The 22,759-nt window shown below is 42.2% G+C and overlaps 1 protein-coding gene across 2 annotated transcripts in view; it reads left to right on the top strand.

Annotated features, from left to right (window-relative positions):
* The window catches only part of LOC134530752 (cyclin-D1-binding protein 1 homolog), a 29,208-nt gene extending 9,676 nt beyond the window's left edge, over window positions 1-19,532 (top strand). Inside the window, exons 3-6 of one of the 2 annotated variants that reach the window (XM_063365903.1) lie at window positions 3,864-4,201; window positions 5,833-5,980; window positions 17,381-17,656; window positions 19,331-19,532. In XM_063365903.1, the coding sequence (XP_063221973.1) occupies window positions 3,915-4,201; window positions 5,833-5,980; window positions 17,381-17,656; window positions 19,331-19,477 (858 nt within the window). In that variant the 5' untranslated portion in view covers window positions 3,864-3,914 and the 3' untranslated portion in view covers window positions 19,478-19,532. The remainder of the gene's footprint in view (window positions 1-3,863; window positions 4,202-5,832; window positions 5,981-17,380; window positions 17,657-19,330) is intronic. The other variant, XM_063365893.1, reaches the window with a different exon arrangement.
* The last annotated feature ends 3,227 nt before the right edge of the window (window positions 19,533-22,759 follow it).

Raw genomic sequence — 22,759 nt, 5'->3', positions numbered from 1 at the left:
AAATCTTATCCTCCGCGGTATCAGGCGTAACTTGATCGCTTTGAAGCACATAATTACGCGAAAGGGTTTTCGAGCACAAGGGCACGTCGAAAAGGGGTTCGAAACCAAAATTGATTTTACGGTTGGCAACATCCACCCTGGCTCGCGTTCTCCCTAAAAAATCCAATCCCAAAATCATTGGAAGGGAAACGTTAGGCACAATCAAAAAAGAATGCCGCCATGAAAACCTATCTATTTTAAAATGCAGATTTAGAAGAGACGTAGCATGAAGCAATTTGTTATCAGCCAAGCAAATACTTGTGCGAGCGTGTTCGCTAATAGAAAAGTGCCTCGAATGGACGCGTTGTCGGAGTTGTTCAACGAACTTATCACTGACTAAAGAGTGAGTAGCCCCCGAGTCTACGAGCGCCAAAATAGAAAATCCAAAAAGGAACACATTAGCAAAGAGCAGGGAATTTTGCACCGAGAAGTTACCGTCAGCACTGGGGCCGCAACGCATCCCTACACGCGCGGTCCTCCGGCATTTCCCGGACATTGGTCACGAAAGTGGCCGGGGCTGCGGCAGCGGAAACAAAGACGCTGGCTAACGTCACGAACGGGTTCAGTGCAATCAGACATAAGGTGTCCGTATCTCGTGCAATTACTGCACCGATAACGGCCGCTGCGGGGCGCCGGCCTATTAGATTCCATAGGTGGAGCAGAAGCGGCCATGCGCTGCGTGACGGGTGCACTTACACTCGCCGCGTGAGTTGCGCGAGTTACACTGGGGCTTCGCGGATTCAGGTCTCTCGCGCGAAAAACTTGTCCTGCGGATGCATGGTCCCCAGACGGAACCACGGCGCGCCTACTCAACCCGGGCGCACTGGGAAATTCTTTCGCATAACATTCATGCGCTACAAGTCTGTTTTGAATTTCTACGCTCCAAGCGCGCAGCTCCAACATGGTGGTGGGGACTGAGAGCATCGAACCATGTTGCAGAGTAGACGGAGATACATTCCCCAAAATGATTTCCACTAATCTTTCCTCCGGGAGTCCGAGATCTAGCGCTTCTGCGAAAAGACTAACAGAGTTTATGAAGTCTGAAAGTGACTCGTGGGGCCGCTGAAAACGGTAAACGAATTTGCGTTTACACGTTTCCAGTACTCTGGGCGGGCAAACCAATTTTAAAACATTTGCCTTAAAGACGTCAAAGGAAGAGCCGGCGGTGATACCTTCACTGAGAAGCGAAACGTACGCGTCGCTACACTTACTCAAATAGGCTTTGAGAAAATCGGCCTCGCTCACCAGCTTCAGGTTGTATATCCTGCTAGCTTCCGCTAATTGCATTAGAACCGCGTCCGGGACATTTCCCTCTAAGCGCGGCAGGGTCTTAAGCGCAGACAGGAATATCTTTTGACTAAATACGGGCGCGGCTCTGGGTTCAGGTGCTACGCTGACAGGAGGGTGTAGCGCGGCGGCTGCGGTTTCCCGCACGCGAGCAATTACACGTACGCGCAACTTGCGTACGGTCTCGGATTCCCCAACTTCCAGCCCGTGATCACCCAAGTAATCCAACAAATCTTCTCTACGCAAAGTGTAAACCCACCTGACGGCGGGGGCGGCTGAGGAACTGGCCATTACACTACCTATCTAGTGGTCACCTGTTAAGCTAATGTTACGTTGCTGCTCACCAAGTAAGCAGAGTGGCGCAGGTTGAAACATACCACGATGTACGTTTACTAAAGCGAGTATCCCAGACCCCTCCCATATAGTCGTGATATTTTCCAACCTGCAGGGGAGGAGCATACGGCTATCAATCAGCATAAATAGAGTATATCTTGGTGTAAGGGTAACTTTGCAATAAGGGATGACCACTAGTCTACTCATATACAAGAGAGATTTCAAGTATCTTTTTAATAGATCCCAACTCATCAAAAGGGAGGTATATAAACTTAAGATATACATAAGTATTCCATGAATACAAAAGTTTACAACACGTTAAGCTAAACAGTACAATATTGAGTAGAGCGTGACCGTAGTCGTCAAACCGTGTCTCTTACAATATGTGTTCGCTACACGGGCGAAAAGTCTTATATGTCAAACAGTACTACCTTAAGGTTAACATTGAATACTTAATTCTACTCCTAATTTCGTACACGCGCGTGTGGGGCGTATAATTTAGTTCGGTTATACAACAGTGGTTACAGACTTTAAACTTACGTACGTAAATATTACTAGTGTCACAGAAACATGTCTTTAATTACTTCTAACAACGTATATATTGGAACAGTGTTTCTGGACATAAGCAGGGGTTGGACGCATCGCGCACATTTTCATAGTGAGCCTAAGCAGACAATATAAGGAAGCGAGGTGCGTTCTACGTTAAGTATACGAGAGACGCAACAGAAGGAAACCCGATAGTGCAAAATGTACATATCCTCCTAAGACTTGAGCGGGCCGGATTCCCGGCCATGGGCGGCGCCGAGGACAAGAACTAGTATAAATGAAAAAAGAAAAATTTAGAATTTTGAACGTGGCGGCCAAACGTAAGCGAAGGAGAATTCAAGCCACTACACACCAACACTCACCCACCCATGACCGGTGACCGGACGCACCACCCGCGACAAACTATTCGCACTAGAACTATGTACTATCTAAGAACGAGGCGAGCGCGCCCAGCCCCTTTATACTCTAAGGAAATTAGTCCGGCGTAAGAACACACACATGCATAGTTACAAGCGACAAGCAAAATCCTTCCGCGCACCACAAGTGCCTAGAGAGGGAACACGTTGACGTCAACACTGGAGGGAGAAAAGGAGGGGTAATACTCCGCTCAAGGGACGGCGCACTCACAGGTGAAAGAAAACAAAAAAAAACATCACGTAATTAATAAGACGTGACGGAAGCAGTGCGCCTCAGCACACTGCAAAAGTTTTCATTAAATTATTTATTTATTTTTATAAATATTTATTACTTATTCAATTTAATAATAAATATTAAAAATTAATGTTTAAATTAAATGTTCGATTTTAATTTTTATCACAAATATTTTATTAAATTTATTTCTTTATTTTGTAAATGTTAAATAAACAATAATAAATATTTAACATTAATAATTTAATAATATTTAGTATTAATTATATTAAATAATAATATTTTAATTTATATCAATAAATAATACATATGGTTAGTTAACCTCAATTATATTGGAGCACTTGAAAAAGTATATAAGCACAATTTTTTTTACTGATATTTACGAATAGTAAATAATATTAATCAAAATATTAAATTTAAATCACTACTGAATATAATTTATTAGCTCATATATAATTTGCACTTGTATGAAACTAAAACAGGTGTTGTGAATGTAGAAACTAGAAACATGTGGATAAATATTATAAATATGAAAACTGTGATCATAGGCGGCGAGCGTGCCAACATATGTGACTAATAGAGGTTAAACCTTGGAATTTACTGTTTACTATGACCATTTTAGTTTACCAAAATAAATTCCATGGTAATTTCACTATCATAAAGTTTCATTTGGCACACCAATACGTTTGGTATGTCCCCTAATGTGGGTTTATGTTCATACACGTGGGTCCGCCATCTTCCTGTGAAAATGTAGTTACATGGTGCGCGCGCATCTTAAAATTTCACTCTCATCATTTTTTCATAACCAAAAAACTTGTATTTATTTTTATAGTTCTACATCTTCTCTGTAGCAGAGTCCTTGTGAAAAAAAATTAAATAATTAAAGATATATATTTCTCCTTTATATATTTCATGTTAGTTCAGTTAGTATTTTAGTGTCTCCATTTTTAAAGTATATGTGGGTGTGTTTTCCCTCCCTAACACGCTGTAATTGGAGGACATCCTTGCAGTCCCAGCAGCAGTAGTTGGGGCCAGCAGGGAGAAGTGGCGTCTGCAGCGCGATGTCGGGGCTACCGGTGCGGTGTGCAGGGCTGGCCAGCAGAACCGTGCACCACGAGGTGACCAAGCTGTGCATGGGCTTGTCGAGGGCCCCGGTGCCCGCGCAGCAGGAGATGTGCGCCATGCTGGAGAGTGCGAAGGCAGCCGTGCTGGGGATGGTGTCCGTGCTGCGCTCGCTGCCTCGCTCGTGTGGCCGCACGCTGCTCCGGGAGGTCGGCAAGGCCGTCGCGCTCATCGTCGACAGCGTGGTCCCTGTGCTCCGGTCGCTCAGGTTCCGTGGCTCCAAGGCGTGAGTACCCCGTCGCAGCATCGACTGCATGTATCTTGTATTGAAGTAGCTTGGCTTCTGGGTTGTAGCCGTGTCCTTGGCAAATAATTCACCGACGTTTTCGGTCGACATTGCAGTCGCCATCATCAGGGAGCAGTTACCTGCTGAGGTATGTAAAGGCAGGACGACTGGTAAGAACCTCAGTAGGTAACTGCTCCCTGATGATGGCGACTGCAATGTCGACCGAAAACGTCGGTGAATTATTCGCCTAGGACACGGCTGCAACCCAGAAGCCAAGCTACTTCAGACAATGGCCGTGAAAGCCTGCGAACATTATTAATAACGTGAATTGTTATGTTTTGAAGTTAAAATGTGATTTTATTATTTATTTCGTCCTTTTCAAAATTTTCTGTTTCCTACTGTCCTTATGTTTTGTACCTTTTGACCCTAATATTGAGAACCATAATTATATTGTATCGTCACATGCCAGGCCGAATGCTGAAAGAGCTTAGTTGAGAAACCGCACACTCTGCGTCTAAACTACATTACTTGTACCTGTTTTGACCCCTCTATTTTTTACTGCCTGTGAAATGTCATCACGGTTAACAGGTGACACGGGATTACACTTTGGAATTTCCTGGAAAGGGGGAGAGAGCGCTTCTTCCTTCGAGATCCTCTTTGTTTCGCTGAGAAGGCAGTCCCTCGCCTCTCATCCGTCCACCTCACTCTCTTTACCTCTGTTCGTACATTTGCTTCCCGAGTTGTTTTAACATAGGCAATGTTATTAAATGTTAATTGCTTCACAAAAAAAATGCCAATAAATTTGGTTAGTGAAAGGCAACAAGCTGCCGAGTTTAAGATAAATGACGGTGTTTATGCATCTGATGCCGTTACACTAATGTGTAAATACTGCAACTGTTGAGTTATGTCCCTAACACCATCATTTTGAGATTTTCAAGGATTACAAAGCCCTTAAAGAAGATGTGCAAGAGATTGGCAACAGGAAAGCACATATATATGTTGAAAGGGCTGACTTCTCAGAGTATAAATTACAATCAGTTTGCACTAACAGTCATGCATGATGATTGTAGATCTGTAAACAATGTTGACAGTGAACAGTTTCTTACAACTTAGCTGTCACAGACAGAAGGCAGAACCTGAAAGAAAGCAGTGTTGAAATGTCCAGTGTGCTGTCTTTTGACAACTAATTTCAACACTTGGTTAGAATTTTTAGTTTTTAAATTAGTAAGATAAAACAGTTACAAAATAAAATTTATGTTGTGTTATATTTTAATTTTTAAAATTAAATGCAGTCAAAAGTGCATATAAAAATAAAATGTCACTTTTTGTTGCAAATTTTTTTAAAAATAACACTGCATTAATTGAAAAAGTACATAAAAGTGCAGAAAGTACACCATGGAAAACTAATATTTAAGCTCCTATATAAAAAAAAGCTTTGTTACAGATGTCTCACACGAGGCAAAACCAATGAAAAAGCAGTGGCCATTACAGAAAAATAAATAAACGCTATCAAAAAGAGCTCTCCGAACCTTCATTATGTTGGTGTGTCTCACTCTCCTCTGGTTCTTCATCACACCCAGAAGTACCCCACGCAGAGTGTGATGTAGCAGCAAGTGTTGTTGTCCGCGCAGCAAGAAGGAGCGACTGAAGCACACGGCCTGTGTGTGGGAGGCGTGTGACCGGCTCGAGGCGTGCTCGCGCGACAACACGGCGGCCACAGCCAAGTTGTTGCAGTGGAACGAGACCTTGCTGAGTGATGCCTTGCAGGAGCTGGAAGAGGTGAGACTCTTCCCCCACTTTCAAATTTTACAAGTATTGATAATTATGTTTTTTTATGAAGTTTTGGTACTAGTAACATTATGGTTTGTAATTAACTATTATTAATGTTTTGATTGAATCATGGTTTTCATAAACGTTCTTAAATGGTTATAAATATTTTCTGGCGTCGGCCAGGGCTACATCCTCGCTACGCCTGGTGTGCCTCGTGCTCTTCTGGCCCTTTCGTCTTTTACCAGTTCCTTGTTCGGCCTCGGGGGACTTTCAGACCTGCCCTCCTCGCAAGAGAACGCCAGTTACCCCCTATTCTTAGTTACGTAATTAACAATTATATTTCTTTATATCTTTATTCCAGTCCCTCAAGTGTGTATGTTTTCAAGTTTGCATGTAAGGACGGAGAAGTGCCATGGGTAAACCTCACGCAGGCTATTCACATTTGAACTTAAGTAATAAATAAGTAGCTAGTATATTGAAGCAGTGCGGGCACTGCTTAGCGTTCCTTCCCCTCCTTTCCCCTCCCCTCCCCTCTCCTCCTTTCACCTTCCTACCCCCCCTCTTCCTCCCTTCAACGCCGCGCCACCAGCGCACTCTGCCGTGTATTGTTCCCGGCCTATATAATCTCGGCACCCGGGCTATTTGCCGCAGTCTTCCGGTCTTTTGACACGAGGACTGTCACTTGGGGTTGGCGTTGCGTTGGTATGTACTCGGCTGTGAAACTTAACGTCTATAATTGTCAGTACTTAGTGTGATTTCTTGTTCTTGCTTGCGCGTCGTGGCCCCACTTTCATTTTTTAATTTTTGCCATGTTTAGTAATGTTTGTAATTTCTCTTGGACCCTTCAGGTCAGTGCTTAATTGGATTCTTTGCCTTAGTTTCTCTTGCTCACGCCGAGTACTACCGGTAGCTTATGTAACAGTGTTTTTCTGCGGCTGTATATGGGCATGCCATGATGGCTTTGGACACTTCTTGTCAAGCCACGTCGTAACGGTAATCGTAATTGTATGTAACTTTAAACTCTTTCTTTCTTTCTTGTTGTTGCCTAGCGGCCCGTATAATTGTGCTACGTTAAACGCGTCGTCGGCTTGCCCCATTTATCGCACCATTGTTTTAACCTGTATTCCCGCGGGAATCGAATTGTTATATGCATATTATATGCATTGTATGCATTGTGATTAATAAATTGGATTGCTTGTTATTTTGTATTTTTGGACTTTATTTATTGCAGCACGAGCGCACCACTGCCGTGGTCGTACGGCAACGACCCCTTGTTTGTTTTGATTTCCCGTTTCAGTTGTAGGTGCGAGTGCAATATAAGTAATATTAATTCAGCTTAAATACTGGCAAATTATTAAAATTTTGAATGGCGTTGTTATGGCATCCTGACCACTGCCAGTCTCTCATCCGCCGCCCGGAGCAGGAAGCAGCCATAGTACCTCAAAGACTTCTCCGCTTGGTACCAACTGATTCTTTAACAATTGTCAACTTAATTAATACTTTTGAGTCGCCATCGTACAAAATACAACTACGTACTATAACAGCTTATTAGCCGTAATTATGATAACCAATAGTCTAACATCAGAATAAATTATAATTATATAAGTCATTACTGCAACTTGCCAATAGTAAACAAACGGTAAAGTAAGGTTAAGTTGTTTTTGTTTCGTGTTCAAGAAGTTACGTTTTTCGTACGTAACACTTCTGACATTGAATTCACAGGAAATTTGAAAAAAAAAAATTGTAGAAATATTGAGCACTTAAAATTCACATTAATTGACTCCACTCGCAATCCGTCGCAATAGTATCAATAACACGCCTAGTAATAACAGTCAACATCATAGAGTAAGTACGTGTCTCGTCTCTCGTGTATGGTAAGTACCAGAGATTTGTATCAATATTATGAATGTTTTCAATTGCCGCGGTCGTATAGTGACGTAAATTGGCACCACCAGCGCGAACTATCATTGTTTGCGGCAATTTTATTTAAGAGAGCGCTATCTTTATTTACATTTGTTCACGGTAAAAAAAAGTGTACTGTAAAATAAAGGGTTAACTCTCTTGAAGATAGTTTGTATTTTGCTTTTATTTTTTATATTGTTTTTTATACTCAAGTCTTTAAAGTTGTTTGCAGTTTGTATTTTTGTAATAAAGAGGGACTTTATATAGTTTAAAACTAATTTATGTTATTTGTAATAATTGCTACTTAATGGGAAAATATTTTTCCCTGGAGTATCGAAAGTATCAAACGGAAAAAAACAATACAGAAACGAGTATCGAGTGTGTGGTATCGTCCCACCTCTAATTTTAACTGGTTCTCACTTTGTTTACTGAGTAATTTTGTACATGCTTGTTTCAGTATTCTATTTGTTTTAAATATGGGCATGTGTCATTATGCCTAAAGGCGTTTTGCCTCATTTTAGGCAAAATGCCGTTGGCCAAATAGGAGTTAGGCAAAACACAGTTGGCAAAATAAGAGCTAGGCAAAATGCCGTTAGGCATAACACCGTTAGGGAAAATGCAGTTAGGCTAATCGCCATTAGGCAATTTGCCATTAGACAAAATGCTTTTTCCTCTTTTAAGAGGCGATTCGGCATTAGGCAAAACAGCTATAGGCATATCACGGTTAGGCAAATCGTCGTTAGGCAAACCGCCGATAGGCAAAATGCTGTTATGTTAGGTTAGGCAAAATGCCGTTAGGCAAATTGCCATTAGGCAAAATGCCATTGGCCAAATCGTAGTTAGGCAAAATGCTGTTAGGCAAAATGAGGTTTACTCGTAACATTTTAGGGAAAACACCGTTAGGCAAAATGCTGTTTGGCAAATCGGAGTTAGGCAAAATACAGTTAGGCAAATCGCCGTCAGGCAGAACTCTGTTAGGGAAAATGCCGTTAGGCAAATCGCCTTCAGGCAAATAGCCGTTAGGCAATTCGATGTTAGGCAAAATGACTTTAGGCTAAACGCCGTTTGGAAATTCACCTTTAGGCAAATAGCCGTTAGGCAATTCAACGTTAGGCAAAACGCCTTTAGGCGAAATGACTTTAGGCAAATCGCCTGTTACTCTTAAATATTCATTTCATGCCTGTATTTTACATGGGTATTTATTTGCAAGTTGTTGTTACAATTCTGCGGCATTGTGTGTTGTACTGATTTGAGGAAGGTTAATGGACAGGTTCGCGACAATTTGGCGCCGAGTTTCCAGACATTTTTCTGCTGCCGAGGCTTTCTGGCATTTTCTGTATGTATTCTTATGATGAGGAAATCGGCTGATGATCACTTCCGCAGGGGGCGGTAAAGGCGGTAAAATCATTAGGTTTTCATGCCAACCAGTCAAAAAGAACTTTGTAATTTTGTTTTTTGCATAAATGCCTTGGTGCAAGGTTAAAGTAGTTTGTATGGTATTGTGTCCTTGGATGTTGGAGCTGTGTTGTGATTGATTGGTGAAGTCACACAGTTGCAACTTCCCTGCGTGGTGGTTCGCAGTTGCTGAGCCTCGCCTGTAGTTGTTTGAGCGCTGTGCGGCACAGCTGTGTCATGTCAATCTGTGTCTCACAAAAAATAACATTTTTGAGTGTGTAGAGGCAGACAAAGTAACACCTGGGGTCGGGACCGTGCCACAGTGTGTGTTGTTACGGGTGCGTATATTTAGAAACAGCCCGGGTGGCCAGCACATAATGGCACTGGCACTTGTGTAGCACTAAATACAATGCAACAAATTAATAATGTGCCAAATCATTAAACAACATTAAATAGCTATTTGCTTCCTTCATTGTTTATTTATCTCCGACGACGCCCGTGTGTTTGGCCAACGTCCCGCTTGTCACAGCAGCTCTGGAGTGTAAGCCAGCAGCTTTCAGGACTAGTTTACCTCGTGCCCACTAGGATGCGCTTGTGGCCAATCATCGCAGACACAACAGTCAGGAATTTTGTTAGTAGGTTAAATAATCTTTCTATAAATAGAAATCTTTAAGTTCTTGCTATTTATAATTCTTATTAGAACTAAAATATATCTCATCTATTAATAACATTATTATATTGATTGTTGCTGTATTAGGAAAAATATGAATATGAGATATTAAAATGTTTTCTTTTAATAGTTTGTCTCCTGTGTTACAAATCTCTGACGTACAGCAGGTCATTCCAAGATGGCATCTTTTCCAGTGTTTGTAGCATAAATAGTGGAAGAAATGTTTTATTATTTTGGGCAGTGTTATTATGTAACATTAACCTTACATAAAGAAAAAGGCACATGTATTAATATGAGATTACGTAGTAAGTTTTTTCAAAATAATGGTATGTAATTTTATGCTCATTGCACAAGTCAAATATTATGTAATTAGTTATAAAGAAAGATGGTCTAGTCTTGTGCTGTCGAGTATAAAGAAGTCGAGTTTTAGCTTGAACTACTTGCTCGAATCTGCTGGAGTTTTCAGTCTCAGCCCATCCCTACAAAATACCAATAATGCAATAAATAATGATTACGAAAACTAGGTCACCATTATCTTCAACATTTCCAAATGGTAAACAATTAATATTGATCAAATATGAGAGAATTTATTTTATTGCTGTTAATTTATTTATTTATTAATAAAGCTATACAGTGCTCAAATCATTGACGATGGCAAATGTTATGCAATGTTACACAATTAATATGAAAAATAGCAATACAAGCTAATAAATCCTAGCTGCAGGAATATCCATACAAATTCTTGTGACAAAAGTTACATCCAGGGACAATCTATTAAAAATAATTAATTTCCTCTACACAACTTAAACTACGGGGGAAAATGATTATGACGTCTTGTATACGTCTTGTCGTCTGGCACATCGTAATTGCCTAGAACCCGGTCTCAACCCAGAAGCTAGTAAGTAGTTCAACACTGGTCATCAAAGCCTGTGGTCAAATATGTAGTTTATTTTTATTGAAATATGTTAGTGGGTAATCTTGTAATTGAACATAACTATAGAAAGGCAAATACAAACTTTTATTATGGCAAAAAAAAGCGTGAACAGTAACTACATCTAGCTTTCAGCGCATGGCCAACAATGCCTTTGTGTCACGGCTACACAGTAAGCCAGGGAATTCAGAAGTAGTTGGGGAAATCATGTTAAACCTAGGGTTTACTGAATAAATAACTTAGATTAGTTTGAGCCTGCACACATTGTTACAACTAGCTTGTGCTCACCTCATGTTTGCGATGTAACCAGTCAAACTGTTTACAGTCATATTATTATTATTTTGATTATTATTGTAACATTAATTGTATATTTCATGAGCCGATCTTATGTATTTAATTATTTTATTGTAAAGAGGACAACCAAAGTCTAACATATATAACACATCTTATTGCCAGAGACAACACACATTTTAACTTCAGGGTCTTCTAAGCATTATTCTTTGGAAACTTTATTCATTTGCCTTAGTTCAGCACTCTTACACGCTAATATCCAAGTTTTATTTCACTATGCAGTTAATTTGGTTTGCTGATTTTTCTATAGCTCCTTGGTTGCTAGGGACGGAAAATAAATAGTTAGAAGGAGGAAGAAAGGAGAGACGCCATCGCCATCTTGCATCGGGAATACGTTTCTCGGGCTGGGGCGAACCAAAGCCTTGGTTGCCGCCTGAGGAATTGAAGACTCGCGTCATCCGCGATCGTGTGCTATACAGAATTCTCCATACTATGATTTGTGAGAATGGTTCTAGACTGAATAAGTCTCAGATAGGGAGTATCGGCGACATCTAGTGCCAACTTCCGCGTCGGTCCCGTTTGTCCTGTAGTAGTTCCGGACGACTGATGTCAGCGCCAGCTACAATCGGCCACGACGTTTTGGTGAGACCGATCCCAATTAAAACAGACTTTTTAGGACGAGAGGGAAGTCGAGTCTTCAGCCAGACACCCAGCTACATCAGATCTTCTGTAGTTCGCCAATTACAGCTTCCAGCGTCGCAGCAGACCACCTGGAAGTCCTAAGAAGAGAGCCTCAAGCCTCCGACAGATTATAGCTAGACCCGGCATGGTAGTCGATGTGTTCCTGTGACGTCATTTACATCTACTTACCGACACCTAGGTCTGAACAAAAGCTAACATACAAAGTAATTATTTTGGTTGTTCCTCTCGCTGAATTACATGTTAACAGTAACTTCACGTCAATATCAAAGAACCCATTAAAATCGTATGTTTTCAAACTATTACTATTTCATTTACAGTAAATGTCAGTTACGTATAAGACAGACTTGGTCATAGGTAATGCTGAAGAACGCTTCAACCTGCTAAACAACATACAGGGGAGGGGGGGGGGGGTTCTTCTAGTAGAACCTGTTGCAGCTAGTGGTTGCACAGCCAGGACAGCGCACTATTGTCTGTGTATAGATCAAAGCATCTGCAATCCAGAAAAGATGAAAATTTTTCAACACCAAATAAACACGCGAGGACCTCTTTTTCATACGTCCCCAAGCGCTGTTCTGACTCGAGGAGCGTCCTACTGGCATAAGCTATGGGTCGCAGCTTCCCCTCGACCATGTGTCCCAAGACCGCGCACACCGCAGTGGAGGACGCATCCACTTAAACGGCGAACCGTTTATCGAAGTCAGGCAGAATTAGCACCGGGGGGGGAAGCCATGCGTTCCTTCAGTCGCCTGAACGCCTTCACTTGCGCGTCGCCCCATCCAAAACATAAGGCATTAAGAGGCGCGCATAGGGTGGCATAATCAGGGATAAAGCGTGCGAAATACCCCAGTATCCCTAAGAAGCGCTGCACGCCCTTAACATTTCGGGGCTGGGGAAAGTCCACAATAGGCGCGATCTTTTCCGGGTCCATGATTAATTGTCCCTTAGAGATGACATAGCCAAGGAACTTGACATGGTCCTTCGCCAGGAAGAGCTTACCAGGGTTAACGGTCAAACCCACGTCTCTGAACCGCGTGAACACCTGTCTAAGATGCGCGATGTGTTCCTCTAACGAGTTGCTATAAACGAGTACGTCATCAATGTAATTAAACACAAAGTCGAACTTAAACTCGGCGAGAACGTGATCCAGCACACGACTAAGCGCTGGGCTTCCAAAGCTCACACCCATCGGAATACGATTGTACTGGTACTGTCCAAAAGGCGTGGAAAAGGCTGTGAACTTACGACAGCTCTCGTCCAGTAAGCACTGATGGAAGCTGTGGTTCAAATCTATGACGGAAAATACACTGGCATTGCCCAAATGCTGCAATGCACTTTCGACCGTGGGCAGTGGCCACAAATCGTCCACAATTTTGTGATTTAACAAGGTATAACTATGCACAAGTCGCCACTCTTGGTGCCCCTTTTTGGGGACCAAAAAAGTGGGAGTGCTGAAGTCTGATTTAGACGGCGAGATGACATCAGCGTCCAACAGCCGCTGTATGATAGTACGCAGGGCCTGCAACTTGGGTGGGGAAACTTTATGGTATCTGCTGCGGACCGGCACTTCGTCCTTCATATAAAATTTATATGGCAGGATATCGCACTTGCCTATGCGACGAGTAATCACGTCCGAAAAATCGTTAATGAGCTGTTCCACGGCTCGCTCAAGGTCACAATCCCTCGCATCGATGTTGTGGAGCACAATGGGCGTCCCACTCTCGTGACGTAACAGTATCTTGACAGAGGGCGCAAAGCCGAAACACAGCTCATGACGATGAACATCGAGGACACATTGTGTCTTGCTTAGGAAATCAAGGCCTAAAATAAGGTTAGGCGATAATCCGGGCACGACCATAAACTTGCAGTCCCACGAGAAACAATGGATTTTAATATGGATCACAACTGACTGCGTGGCACGTAAAATATTGCCATTGGCCACGGACAATCTCAGGTCCTGTTCGGGGATCACGATCATGTGAAGTCCAGGGAGTTGATGACGCAGGGACTTCAGGCAAGACTCGCTGATGGCTGAGCGCGTGGCACCCATGTCCACCAAGGCGGGGTAAAACCTGTCACGTATCGCGACAGGCAAAAAGTGTAAAGACGAGGGATGAGAGGATTTTCTAAGAAGGCGACCTAATCGACCCCTTTTTCAACCGGTCACAGTCCGTTTCCCGGACATTGTGTCCGATAATGCCCAGACCGACCACACCTGAAACATCGGCGCTGTGTCACATCCACGCGCGCGCTCAAGCACTCGCGCAATTCGCGCAGTGTCCCATTCCACTGGCACCAGGGGATGGGCCGTGACCTTGCGGAACAATGCCCTCTGGCGGGGGTACCGAAGGCGTCAATGTCACACGAGTCGGAACTCGACTCGTCGGGCGCCACGCGCCGCGGTTCACGCACCGCGGTTCACGCACGTGTCAGGTGGCATCGCCCCCCCACCAGGCCGGCCGCAGCTGCGGCCTGAACCGAGGGCGGGGGAGGGGGGAGTCGTGACGGTCAAGGTCACTTGAGTCCCAAGGTCAAGTTCAGCACAGGGCGCGGGACAGACTTCCGTGTTTACAAAACATTGTGCATCCGCGGGCGCGCCTGGTTGTCCGCCGACAGGGGTCCCACGCCTATGAGTCAAGGCTGGGGCCAGGAATTCAGTCCGGTATTTCTCAAGAGCCATCAGGCGGCCCTGCATCTCGCAACTCCACTCACGGAGCCCTGGCAAAGATGTCGGAGGGGTTATCATAGCGCAATTTTGTAGAACATCTGGACTCACATTTCCCAAGATCAACTGCACAAAGTCCGACTCTGGCAGTCCCACCCCTAGAACCTCTGCGAAGGCAGCCACAGAGTTGATGAAATCCACCACCGGCTCGCTGGGCTTCTGGAAACGAAATACCAAGTCCCGTTTCAGACCTTCCAAGACGCGGGGCGGACAAACTGAGCGCACGAGGAGCTTCTTGAACGACTCAAACCCAGTTCCCTGCTCGATGGCATCCGTCAACATGCGGACGTGTGCTCCTTCGCACTTACTAAGGAGTGCCTGCATAAAGGCCTCCGGACCGACGAGGCGCTGCCGAAACAATCGCTCGGCAGCCATGACAAACTCTAAATGGCCCTAGGTTCATTTCCCGTAAGGAGCGGGAGGGACCTGAAGGAGGAGAATAACTTTTGAAGGAACTGTGGGCCTTCCGGCTGACTCACTGTGACCGGGGTCTGCCGCGGCTGTTGCTCCGCGGGAACAGCACACTTACTCCGCACGAACTGCGCCAGACGCGCATGCAGATGTACGACAGTGTCATCGGAACAAAATGGAAGCTCGTTCTCCTCGAAGTGGGCCAGCAGCTCCGCCTTGCGAAGCCGGTATATCCACCCCGTTTCAGTCGACATGATCCTGTAAACAGTCAACACACGAGACTATGCTGCAAACAGCAAAGTAGCGCAGAGTTGAAGAAAGCTTCAACCTGCTAATCAACATACAGGGGAGGGGGGGTTCTTCTAGTAGAACCTGTTGCAGCTAGTTTAGAGGTGTACTTAAAATTTTTCTACAAATTGAAGGGATCACAAAGAACATGAGACTCGTATATTAATACGTTGATCCATTTACACACAATGTATATATTCTTTGTTACAAAAGTACAAATTGATTATAAAGGTACATCGTGCGCCACAAGCAGTATTACTGAGCGAGTTAAACGCTAAATTAAAGTTAAATGTTAAATTAAAGTGAGCACCTACGCTCGGACCAATTTCTCCTCTAGAATATTGGGATCGGCATGGCATGGCCGAACGTAACGTAACGTATTAAGCCCCCTGCACGAGGGCAAGAAAACCCGGGTTTAAGGACGTGCATACAGACGTCTCATACACGTGCAACAGAACCAGTAGAGCCCGCGACCCCATACCGGGTAATCAAATGGGGGAAGGGGTGGCCAGCCAGGAGGCTAATGAAAACCACACTTTACAAGGGCACAGAACAAAAAAAAAAAAAAACAGAAAGAATGGCAATGCAAAACCATCCTGTAACACCCGGGTCGGCAAGCGACGTGTGTTTCCATGCAAGGAGCGAAAGCTAATTTCAAAAGGTGACAGGAAAAAAAAAAAAAAAGTTACAGTTAAATTAAGGAAAACACACGCTTTACTTTACACAAGTTCCACGGTCACCTCGCGGACAATCAAGGCACCCAAATACATTACCGACCAGACGAGAGAGTGGACAACCGCCATCGAACGCACAACCTACCCCAACGGAAGCTAGAGGTGAAGAAGGCCCAGAGGCGATGAGCCTCGGTCGCACCTCGACTTGCCACTGGAGGCGCCACCATCGCAGCGCGGGGAGAAGGGGAAAAGAAGCGCTACGTCACAGACCCAGGAGTGGAAAGAGGGGAGGGGGAAGGCGCGAGGCATGACGTTTAGGCCTAATAACCAAAGAGGTTCTCCGGGCCTCTTCAATGCAAATTTAGACTAGTAACACAACACTACCAAATTTCCTTTTAATATTTATTCTCTTGACAGTAGTACAATGCAGTGACGTGCTAGCTGAATTTGCAGTCTGGGTAATCCATACAGCAGCAGCATTCCCGAGATCTACTGCGGAGAGAATAGGCGACAAAAACCCAGCAAGAACACCAATTAGTCCACAGTGGACCACATACAATACATATTTCAATTAGAGTGGCACCCATTATTGTGGGGCTTGTACAGTTGGCCACACACACAGAGCAATTATTACAGCGACCATCACAAGACTGCCCATCTGGCTACCTTCGCTGCACCTCTGCAGCATTGCCTTGCAGCCCTGCAGAGTCCATTAACACAGCACGTCAGCTGACATGGTCCCAGGTCGTAGTCACCTAGTCTTTCATCCTCATAGTTTATCATTCTTAATATTCCTATAAGTAATTTTGATATTTATTTGGTTTAATCAGAAATGCCTTTCAACTATGTTTTTATTGGTTCCTACTTTGTTTGCTAGGTTGTGAAAGATTTTTCCAGCATTTTATTCATTTTAAATGTGGTTTTTATGCAGTATTTTACATTTTGATTTATTTGAAAGTTTTAACTAAGTGCCTGGAACATTGTGTATTGTGTTGGGAAAATGAAGGAGAGACATGAGCAACTTGGCAACACAAAATTTTTTTGCTTATTTTTTTTTGTGCTGAGATATTCTAGTGCATTCTGTAATTCTTCAGATGAGAAAAATGGCAAAGTTCTTTCTCACGGGAAATGGGAAAATTATGATGTTGTTGCATCAACTAATTAGAAAAGACTTTGTGATCTTTAATGGGTTATTTTTTGCAGGATAAGCCTCATTGAGAGGGTTAAGAAATTTTTGTACTACTGAGTCCTTGTGAGTGCTGTGTTGTGTCACGTACCTGTTGCGTCCCTGTGTTGGACGCAGTTGCGTAGCTTCGTCGTTAGTCGTTACTTGGGCATCTGCGAGAGTAGGAGCATGAGTGGCGGCTAGCCAGTTTAACGTATCGCAGAGAAGACAGTGTGGACGTGTCTGGACTGGGCCCAGGAGGTGAGGGCGGAGCGGGCGGGCCTCGGCGAGCTGGGCGGCTCGGAGCGCTGGAGCCACCGGGACCGGGAGCTGGCGGGAGCGTGCGCGGGCCTGGTGAAGACCGCGCGGGCCTGCGTGAGACGCGCGGGGCGTGCGGTGCGCCACAACGCTGCTCCCGCCCACGTGGCTCAGCTGGACTGCCTCGCGGCCGCCGTCCAGCTGCTCAGCCCTGCCGTCGACGACCTGGTCTGCTCCGTCTACCCGCCCGTGAGCCAGGAGCTCGTCAAGGCCGCGGTGCGTGCTTCATCGCATATTTAAAAACTGTTGAATGAAGTATGTTTGGATCATAATTGAAAAATGGTATTTCACCTCATAATTAGGGATGAGTAGGAAAAAGATTCCAAGAAAAATATTGGTCTAAATGGAATAAATTCAAAAATTCAGCACTGGAAACTTTTACGTTAATTAGGTTTATGTACGTTTATCTTTGTACTTATTCTGTAACGGTTCTCCAATATATAGTACTTTACTACTTTTAATATGTAATTATGTAGATAGTACATATCATGTATTCATCTAGAAAATTTAGTGAGTTCATTAAACGAACATAAATGTATAGTATTCGTATTTAGACACGAAATCATGGTAAAGCATGAAATTCATGAATAACAACAAAATTCTGTGCTGCATTTCAGTTTTTCATGAAATTACAAAAAAAATTTTGTGAGAAATGCAATTGTTTCCATGAGGTAATTGATGCCACTCTGTGACATTGGTTAACTCCTACCCTCTGCTAATATTTTAACTAATTTGCGTAATTTTTTTTGTTTATAGTTAATTTGTTATCATGTATCGTTTATTATACATAGGCATTTAAAGAGTTTTGATTGTGCTGAAATAAATATTAGTAATCATTAATTTTGGTTAGGTTTTACACAGTTTGAGGTATTTTCTGTATTATTTTTTTGTTCTATGGTTTTATTCTGATGTGTTAAAACCAGTGTTGCATTTGGGCAAAATTCAATTTTCAAGAAGGTTTAAAAAGAAAGTAAGACAGCAGTGGGGCACTCTGGCGCCCTAAAATAATATTTTTGTGTATGTAAGAAATACGTCTGGAAACCCATCACATAGGCACATGACTGCACAGCAGTGGTCCAGAAGGTTCGCAGGGCACTTTTCAGCCACCCAATCAGAACGAACCATGAATTGGTGTGATGTGAATTTCCAGACTTCAAGAGAACAATTTTCAGCAACTCACGGCCTTCCCTATATGGGCATGTATCTGGTTCTGTGATGTGATTGGCCAGGGTGCCCACGGGGTTGGCTGTAAAGAAAATTGACTGCATGGTGCAAGTTAGTTGTCACTCGATTGTCACCGTGTACTGTCGCGTCGTCTGCAACTCGTGAACTCATGAACTCCGTGAAGGGACAATGTAACGTCTGCTGGTCGGGGCCAGGCCGAGTTTCAACTTTTTTTGTGGTATTTTCGGACAATATTTAATTATTAATTTGACCCCAGGCATCGGCATCGGTCCAGGGTGACCCCCCCCCCCCCCCCCCCGCTTGTTTTTTATATAAAGCCACATGAAGCTATGATAACCAACTTGAACTGTGATTGGTCTGTATTGAAAAATGGTTTTGTCAGAAAAGTTTCACCTAGATAGTGCACTAGCTCACACCTCAGAGGTTGCAGTGGCAAAAATCTACGAATTGCGGTTTGAACTGCTTGACCACCCTCCTCACTCACCAGATCCAAACACAATTGACTTTAATTTTTTTGCTCCAGAGGCTAAAAGACTTTTGTCGAATAAAGAGGCCACCACCTTCTTAAACAACTATTTTGCAGACATTCAGGCAACTGATTATTAAAAAAAAACTAGTGTCTAAAATAGAGTGTGTTTGGAAGGTTGCTGCCATCTCCGTGTTGGAGTGGACGAGAGCACGGCTGTGAGAGTGTGTGTGCTGCAGGCCGCGAGCGTGGTCGACAAGGTGCAGGCCGTGCTCCACACGGCGCGCGACGGCCACTACGGCACGGACGACCAGGAGTGGGTGTGCTTCCTCCTCAAGGCTGTCGACCACAACAACAACAGACTGCAGCCACTGCTGTCCCCCTAGCCCGCCCTGCAGTTGTTTATAACCGTGTTCAATGCTAAATAAATTTGGAAACAAAGTTTGTCACAGTTTTTCTAATGCTTTTTCTACATTTGATGGTAAGTGGTCTCAGTTGGATGGTTCTCCCCCCTCCCCCCCTCCAGGGCTAAATGTCAAGGCTCTGTCTGTGTGTGTGTTGATAAGCATGAAATTTGAATACCACTTAACTTTTGTAATTTCCTGAGTGTGAGAATAGGATATAACATGTTTCTTCGTTTGACTAAGTCAGATATTTTAAGAATGAAAAAATAAAAAAATAAAAACTTTTCTTAACAAATTCATGGCCAGAAATTTGAAACTATTAGAAATGGCTCAGACGAAAACGAAAAAGACTTGAAAAATCCTAAATACCCAACTGATTATTGACTAGGAATTTTATTAAAGTACTTCCCCCTCTTCTAAAAATTCATTAAAAAGTTAATGCTATAATGTTGAGCCTATTGGGGTCGTGTGTGTGTGTGCTAATTGTATTGCCAGTTTTCTTATGTATTTTAAAACTCGCAATTACTTTTTACTATGACTATTTTAGTTGACTATTTTAGTTTATCGAATGTGTTTCAGGGTAGTTTCAATATCATAGTTTTATTTGGCACATCAATACGTTTGGTATGTGCCTTAATGTTTATGAAAGTGGCTACACGTAGGTCTGCCGTTTTAACGATTTGGGCTCCATGGTTACACATTTCTGTTCATTCGACTTCCATTCCATTCACGAAATTACTACCAAATGCTGAATAACAAGAGCTAAGATGTATAAACGTCACATTGTCACTACACACTGCTGCCAACCCACGGAGGTTACTGACATGTTTTTGAACATAATTACATGCAATGCAGTGGAATGGAGACACTGCGAATCTGGCATGAGGTAAGGAACAGACAATTTCAAAACAATTATGAAGTATGGTTGGCTCCCGATTTCTCTAGTGCAGATTAACAGTGTCCTAGTTCACATAAATAAACCATAAACACAAAAATAATTTTTGACTTATGGCAACGGCACCTATGAGCATTATATACAATGCAATGTGATGAATCAACAAACACTTTTTTATTTTTGCTCAACAGCTAACGCTTCATTGCATAATTATTTCCGAAGACATCCAAGTGTTCCAACAGCAACTCTGCAGAGAGAAACCAGTAGCTTTCAGGGCTAGTTTACCTCGATCCACTAGGATGCGCTAGTGGCAAATCATGGCACACACACATCTCGAAAACAACATAGTTGGGAATTATGTTAACAGGATAAATAATCTTTCTAATATAACATTTTAAGTTTATGCTTTTTAAATTCTTATTAAAACTGAAATATTCCTCCTATATCAATAACATTATTATCGTGTAACACAGAAACGTTGGGGGTGTCTACATAGGAAAAAAAAAATGTTATGCCCAAACACTTTTATGTTAACAATGCTGCATGTGAATTCTTAAATTTGATTTTAGGGTAATAATGTTCGTTGATTTTAGGGTGTTTAATCTGTAAATGTTGTACATTTATTTAACTGTACTACAAATTTATTCAGATACATATTAGTAGTGTGAATTAATTTTAATGGGTGTAGTGTCTGGATTGAAATGGTAGTCAGCAATCACACTTACCTATTTGGAAAACTATTTTGATTAAAATACTCTCTTATGGGAAAAACGTATGCGATTAGCGTGTTTTGATTAGCGCTCTGTTTTACTCCGTTACTTTGAGGGATGGGTGTTACAGTGTTTGTCTAGATAGTAGAGTTAAAAAAATTTGTTATTTTTAGGGGTGTGCGAATATTCGTAAATACGAATAGTTGCGAATAGTAACTGACGAACTATTCACATTCGTAAGTCGAATAGCAAAATTTAAAATTGTGAATACCGTATGCCCAAATATAAGGCGACCTGCAGTTTCAGGAGGCCAAACAAATGTAAAAATAATGTTGGTATAAATTAACGTAAAAAATCATTAGACATACATTTTGTGTTGATAAATCCTTTTTGCATTTATGTATAGCACATTTAACTTTCAGTTTCACTTAAGCTACGTATTACTATTTAGTAGTGTGCTAAACGTAACAAAGAAAACAAAGAATGCAGCTTGCCGAAACAAAACAAGTGGCTAGCTGCCATGGTGAAGCATACAGCCATGAATAACTTCGGTGACGTGGCCGCGAATATTTGTCCATATTACTCTCTGACAGAGAGTCTCTGTCCTATGAATTTTAAAGAATAATCTATGATAATTGTGTTGTTTGAAAGGTTTTTACATAAATAATGAGTGGATTACTGTGAAATTATTGAAATAGCTTTTGAAGCAACGTACAAAATTTCTGTAAATATGGCGTCTTCGTGCGTGTTCGGCAATGTTCGTTTTACAACAAAGAAATATTGTGGAAAGACAGTTGGCAGCCGTGAATTTCCAAACATTACATCCGAAATGTTCTTAACATTTTCTGTTTGTAAACGTAAACAATCGTTCTGAAAGTAGCTGCGATATTTTAGTACAAATATTTCCGTTAAAAATCAGAAATTAAATTACCGTCAATGTTAACACGCGATTGTACACAAAGTACAAATATGAATTGTGTAATAAAAAATTGCCATTTTGAGATGCTTCAACATTCACATTTTTACTCAAGAACAAATATTTTAATTTTCAACTTTAAACAATTGTGAATTACTGCAATATTGGGTGGATTTATTGTTTTCCCCGTGTGAGGTAACGAAGATTTAGTTAATATAAAAAGTCGTGAACATTGTTTAACAATATTTCTACTGTAGCTTTCAGCTTGGAACTAATGTTTGCTGTACTGACGTCTTGGGTGCGAAAATAAGGCGACTTCCTATTTTCTCATCTCTCATTTATGTAAAAATGGTTGCCTTATATTCGGACCACTACGGTATTTACATGGCTGTTTTTTATTTCTCGTGGTTCCAAGAGCTTCTGTTTTTACCAGTTTCTAATGTAATTTCCAAAGTATTTATACATTCTTACTTACATAACCACAATGTATTTTTAAAACATTTCAAGAAAAAAACTAAACCAAAATCATCCTACATTAAACCAACTTGTTTCAAAAGCCAGTCGGTAAACGTAAACACTAAACCATTTCCAAACAAATATAGTAGTTAGCAGGAATGCCAACGACTACCGTATTTTTGATGAACGGTTGCAATTGTTTACAAAACCGTTAAAATTAACTGTTTCAAATATATTATTCAATGATAACCTTTTTATATACTCATTTTGATAATCACAGAGTTTTT

The sequence above is a fragment of the Bacillus rossius genome, chromosome 1 (genome assembly GCF_032445375.1).
Source record: "Bacillus rossius redtenbacheri isolate Brsri chromosome 1, Brsri_v3, whole genome shotgun sequence".
Lineage (NCBI taxonomy): Eukaryota > Metazoa > Arthropoda > Insecta > Phasmatodea > Bacillidae > Bacillus > Bacillus rossius.
The sequence above is the reverse complement of the archived record's forward strand: the minus strand, read 5'-3'. Positions and strand labels throughout refer to the sequence as shown.